At 37.2% G+C, this 6,462-nt stretch overlaps 1 protein-coding gene across 2 annotated transcripts in view; it reads right to left on the reverse strand.

Moving 5' to 3' along the window:
• The window catches only part of LOC103732443 (cytochrome P450 2C29-like), a 28,827-nt gene that overhangs the window by 20,700 nt on the left and 1,665 nt on the right, over positions 1-6,462 (reverse strand). Inside the window, exons 4-5 of one of the 2 annotated variants that reach the window (XM_008831013.2) lie at positions 4,754-4,914; positions 2,324-2,500 (exon numbers count right to left, since the gene is read on the reverse strand). In XM_008831013.2, coding sequence (XP_008829235.1) covers positions 2,324-2,500; positions 4,754-4,914 — 338 coding nt within the window. Of the gene's footprint in view, positions 1-2,323; positions 2,501-4,753; positions 4,915-6,462 lie in introns of those variants that run through there. The other variant, XM_029562484.1, reaches the window with a different exon arrangement.

Consider the following 6,462-nt stretch of genomic DNA (forward strand, 5'->3'; position numbering starts at 1 on the left):
GTCAAGAACAAGGCTCTAATTATTAACTCAGTTTATGTTTTCCAGGATCAGCATTACATTTTCTCACATTAAAAAAAAACTAAAATTTACTTTTGGGTGTTTAAGACCATACAGTTGGCCCAAATAAATTGATTTCTTTTTACACTTAAGGTCGTTTGAGGATCTGTTCCTCAGGGGTCACATGGGCTTTGGAGGAGCCCCTGGAGCCTTTCTTTTATCAGTTCCATCTATGTGAAGATAAGTCAAAGATCCTGCTCAACCATATCTAGCTTCACTTGGAAGCATGGATGAAATGTTTCCTCTGAGTTGACCCTCCTCTTTATAGACTGGACACTGATGCAAGTTCACCTGGTTGAGTCTCCATGGCCTCCCTGAACAAGAGGAGAGGTGACTCACCATATTTACAGGACATTTTGAGAGATGCTCCAGAGTCGCCTGGAACTTAGTCAACCTTGGAGGGCAAAGGGCAAAAGCTATCCTTTAAATCCCTCTGACCAGATTTGTATAGGCCTCAAAGTATGGCTGTTAAACATCCAATAAGGTTAGTTCCACCAGTCTGGTACTGTTAATTACCATATGTTATGTAGATACAGCTTGGGTATAAAAATCAAATATTCTCAGATAAACCTTGACTAGATATGTATTTTGTTCCTTAAACTAGTTGACTAAACTATGACCCTGGAAAATTTAAGATTATGTGTATATTATTTTTTTAATTTTTTTAAAATTTTATGTGTATTGTATTGCCTGAATGTAGGTAAGGGCACCCATATCATGCAATGCCTGCGGAGGTCAGAAGAGGCTGTCAGATACCCTGGGACTGGAGTTATGGACAGTTATTAGCTGCCATGTGGGTGCTGGGATTCAAACCCGGGTCTTCTGCAAGAATACCCAGTGTTTTTAACCACTGAGCCATCTCTCCAGCCCTTGTTTATTATTTTTTGTCTCATCCTTTATATATCATAACAAACCTACACAAATCTTCGTGATTTGCCTAGGCTTTCTCAGGTTTTCTGCCCATTTTGGAAGCAATGTGTAACCAGAGTAAAGTCATTAGTATATTCCTTTAAGGTTTCAAGGGATTGCACATCCCAGACATTAGGCTTAAGTCCATATAAAAAGTTATTTAGACAATTATTTCTCATTGAAGATTTTGTTTCTAATCACAAAGTGCTGCTCAGATGTAAGACTTCAAATCTTGGTCTGCAATACTGTAGTGTCCACCTGTAACTAAGGGAGACAACTGGCTGTTGTTTTAAAATGATGGCTAAATTTGTTTTCTCCCCCTATCTAGAAGCCTTTGAGAGGGAACTGACACTGATTCTAACCACTCAAACAGCTACCACACACACACACACACACACACACACACACACACATGCACACAAACAATGGAGGAGGAACCCAATAGAGAGATGGTTTTGGAAGCTCTCGTCAATAAGTCCCAATGGACTCTCATAAGAACATTTGAAAATTTCCCTGTTCTGACTTCTTTCTAGAACTTGTAATGCTAATTAGTTCTGCCTTTATTTCTCTTTCACATCTCCTATTCATGATTCAAGGGGTACTCCAATTGCCTCACCCTGTGTCCCTGTTCAGCATGGAAGAAGCCAGAGTGGTCTGTGTCCTGCTTTCCTATCCTCAAGTTGGGTAACCCCTTCAGAGGATTGTGTGATAAGAATAGGAGGTAGGAATTGGGTAGGCAATTAGGGGACAAGGACTCCAAAGAAAAGTAGCCAGTTTCTTGGCTAAAATTCACAATGTCTTTAGGCCTCTTAGCACGATACTCCTTTCCAAAGGGTAATAATGTCAAAAGTATTTGGGAGTTTTATCTAGGCCTTAAAAGATTTTAGGGTTACCTCTTCAGATGGGGAATTATAGAGTATCCAAAAGCCCCATAAAAAATGAAGAAGAAAGAGTACATTAAAAAAAAGAAATGAAGGATCTTATAAAAAAAAAGGAGTATTCTCAAGATATGTGAACCAATATTTTAGGACCAACTTCTCTTTTCCAACAGAATCTTTACAGTCTTGTAGATAAGACTATGAGTCCTATATCTACCTTTCTATTTTCTTTAAATCATTATATAATGAATCAATATATGTAAATAATTCAGTGTAGAGCTTCTTCTGTAACACATGTTAAAATATCTGCTTTTACTAAGGGAGAAAATTTTTTTTAAAAAAAGATAAAATAAAATACCTAAAATTTCTACAAATGTTACTGATCAGTCCATTTAAATATATCTTGTAAACATGTTATCACTTAATAAACTATAAAATACTTGAATAATGAAATAAATTCATTTATATTAACACTTTACCTGATTTCTTTTAATTAAATAATAATCAATAAAGTCTCGTGGATTTGTAACATCCAGGGATTCCTGATGTTCTTTTATTTTCTTCATAAAATAACTTTTATTGTAATCCATATTTTTCAAAAATCTGTTGTGACTTCCTGGACAATAGTCGATGAGAAAAGGGAAGTTATTACAGACCTATGAGACAAAAGACTCATTATTTATTAATTGAGTGTCCTGGTTTGAGTCTCCACTGCTGTGACAAAACATGCTGACCAATACCAACTTGGGGCAGAAAGGGTTTATTTGTCTTACATCTCCAGGTCACAGTTCATCAGGGAGCCCAAAGTAAGAACTCAGGGCAGGAACCTAGAGACAGGAGCTAGACCACAGGCCATAGAAGAACACTGCTTACTGCCTTGCTCCCCTGGCCCCTGCTCAGCCTGCTTTCTTATGCAACACAGGTCCACCTGCAGGAGTGGCACCACCCACAGTGGTCTGGACCCTCCCACATCACTCAACAATCAAGAAGATGCCCCATGGACATGGCCACAGGCCAGTTCAATTCCCAAAATGAGGCTCCCTTAATCCAGGTGTGTCAAGTTGATACTAAAGCTATCCAGCACACTGAGTAAAATTATTAAGTTCATGTATACTTACAACACAAAGCAAGACTAACTAGATTTATAATTATAAATATGAATGAAAAAAGAAGTCCAACATGATAAGATTTTTATTTACATATATATTAAATCTCTGTGGTAGGAGAAAGAGATGAGGAAGAAAATCTTTCCCAGATGATCAAAGTTCATAACCAATTTTCCACACTCATGAAACATTTTAGCACATTTATGCCAACTCACTATATGCTTATATCTGTTCTTCATTGCTAGTTTGAAATAATTTATGATATAAATTACTGTTATTCATATTTTTAGATGACAGAAATTGAGAGTTGATAATTTAGATCAGAAAGTTAACACCTAGAAACTTTATTCCTATGAACCAGTATCTGCCATGGAGTGAGTATTTAGAAATGAATGTGGCTCAAGGATACCTTGACATCAAGGGCATACCTCAGCCATTAGCAACTTCTGTATGATCACACAATCATTATTTATACAGAGTGCAGAAGATGCCAATTCTGCACAGGAAAATACTGTGAGGATATTTATAGTCCACAAACCATGCTTTCCATTTGTCATTTTTACCTGTTACCATCTAAACTACTTTCCTAGGTGAAGCATCAAAAACCTGAAATCATTTAATAACCCATTGACTCCAATTTATTCTATGTGTACATTTCTGGGTGTAACACCATCTACCTGAGTGTTGCCAACCAACCAGGAAACACCCCCTTAAAGAAACTATCTCTGGAGCAGGGCATGTTGCCACATGCCTTAATCCCAGCTCTTAGGAGGCAGAGGCAGGTGGATTTCTGTGAGTACGAGACCAGCTGTGTCTACATAGTGAGTGCTAGGCTAGCTGGAGATAGGGCTGGAAAATATTTTTTAAAAATCAAAAAAGCTATCTCTCCCTTCCATCCCAGTGAAGCTATCAACTTTCTATAGCTCATCATTTAGGGGAAAGAGATCATGACCTCTTCCCACTGTATTCTAGAATGTTGACTGACTTGATCTTGTGTAAGTTTTATGCAGGCAACCAGAGCTAGTGAGTTCTTGAGTACAGTATGGAGAAGACACTATTTTGCTCTGGTCTTCCTTAACATCCAGCTCTTAAGATCACAACCCCCAACCTTCACTATGGTCCCAGAGCCTGCAGAAGCTGGTGAAGTAGATGCGTTAGTAAATATTTTTAAAAAGAGAAAACAAAGTTAGGGGTAGGGAGGTGGGAGTGGATGCAAGAGGAGTTGAGGAGTTGGGTGTGAATATGATAAAAAGACATTGTATGTAATTCTCAAAGAATTAATAAAAATATTTTGAGAAAACAAAAGATATAATAAAAGAAAGAGAAGGATAAAAGACAACAAGGGGGATCAAAGCTACTCATTGCGTCCTGGAGGGTTCTATTGCCTCAAACAGTCTTTCTCCTTTTTCTTTCTAAACTAAAATATTTATGTCAAGTAATATGATGAAGACATGCTTAATCGTTGGCAGTAAATGAAGTTCTGGATGGTATAAGAATGTTCTATGAGTGACTGCCTTTCCATCTAGAAGGGAATAAATAGTTTTATACAAACACCTCTGTGGAAGTCAATGGGAAAGTCAATGGATACAAAGCTAACAGGCTTCAGTGAACATGGTATTTGCCCTTATTATTTCCTCTTTGTACAGAAAAGAACTTAAACATCGCTTCCAGATATTTTTACTATAATACTCTAGGCAGGACTGTGGAGTCCATCCCCCTCATTATTTGATCCGTGCAGAATTTGATCTTGTGAGAAAGAAAGTTCTTAAGTATATTCTCAAAAAGAAATGATCTTGACTTCACCTGCATCCATGGGGAGCTCAGAATCTGGGTATCATCATTTAATCTTTCCATCAAGTCAAGAAATTCCTGATCATTATAATCAAAGCGATTCTGGAAAATAATGGAGCAGATCACATTGCAAGGAGCACAGCTCAAGATGTAGGTGGGATCACAGGGCGAGCCTGAGTAATTGGAAAAAAATTTTAAATATCATTAATTTTTTATAGAAGGCATTTTGTTTTGCTTAACAAGTAAAGCACTTAAGAAGCTTTAAGCAGTATCTTACCTACAAATTTCTCCAACAGCCAAATATTAAGCATGTCTAAAATCAAGTCACATTTTATTAGTTAAGTAATAACAGAACATGTGTTATACGGTCTTACACCCTTTAAACCTTAGTTCTCTACCTTACTGGGAGAAAAAAAAAAGATTTTTATAAATCCAAATATTCTAGTGCTTAAGCAGAATTAATTCTGTCTCCAATGCCTGCTAATTTTACAGAGCTGAGGCAGAATGGAGAGAATAGAGGAGACTTGGTAGCTGTGTGTACAAAAGAATCATGTACTGATTCAAAACGGGGGAAAATAACAACACTACAGGTGAGTTCAAGAATGAGAAGGAAGAAGTGTGAAAAGCAGAGTTCTCCCGTGTTATATGAGAAGATGCCCACTATCAAGGACAGTGAGTACCCGGGGAGTTTGTTTACATAGATAAATAAAATAAAAATATTATATTTTCATTTAAATCCCAAGTGGAGGAAAGGACATGAAGTAAGTGATAAATGGGGCCCATTAAAAATCATGTCAACATTTAAAACAATAGATTTTGTTCTTTGGAAGTAAATATTCTTATGAACATTAGTCATAAATCTAAACAAATGCAAGCCCAGGAGCAGGAAGGGGAATAATGGGAGTGGAGATGCAAGAAAGGAGAAGATGGTGGGTGAGCATGGTAGAGACACATGACATACTCCTGGGAAAATGTCTTTATGAAACAAATCAGTATATCCAATAAAACAACAGTAGCAATTATTTTAAAAAGAAATAAATGGCTGGGCGTGGTGGTGCATGCCTTTAATCTCAGCACTCAGGAGGCAGAGGCAGGCAGATCTCTGTGCATTCAAGGCCAGCCTGGTCTGCATAGTGAGTTCCAGGACAACTGGGGCTAAAGGGAGACCCTGTCTCAAAAAGACCGAAAAAATAAAAAAAAAACAAACAAAAAGAAATAAATGATCATTACATCCAATAATCAAACTCCACACTTACACAGATGTATAGTGCTAAATATTGAGGATTAGAAAATATTTTCCTATACAGTCATCCTTAAAATGATACATAACAATAATATTTAAAGTTTCTGAATCACATCGGTCATGTGCATGATTTTTTTTTTTTGTCTTTTTGAAGCAGGGTCTCCCTGTGGCCCCAGCTGTCCTAGAACTCACTATGTAGACCAGGCTGGCCTTGAACTCACAGAGATCTGCCTGCCTCTGCCTCCCAAGTGTTGGGACTACAGGTGTGCACCTGGGCAGAGCATGACACAGGTGCACTTACACACATGCAGGCAATACACTCATACACATAAAATAAAAATAAATAAATAAAAATGTTTAAAAAATAGTTTAACTTTAGTGAAATGAATCATTTCGTTAATTTCTGTTTGGGTATCATGCAGACTTATGCTGTTATATAAATCAAACCACTAAGAGCTGTGTAAGAAGAAATAACGAT

Source organism: Nannospalax galili, unplaced genomic scaffold (assembly GCF_000622305.1).
Source record: "Nannospalax galili isolate Female #2095 unplaced genomic scaffold, S.galili_v1.0 scaffold1415, whole genome shotgun sequence".
NCBI classification, from domain to species: Eukaryota; Metazoa; Chordata; class Mammalia; order Rodentia; family Spalacidae; genus Nannospalax; species Nannospalax galili.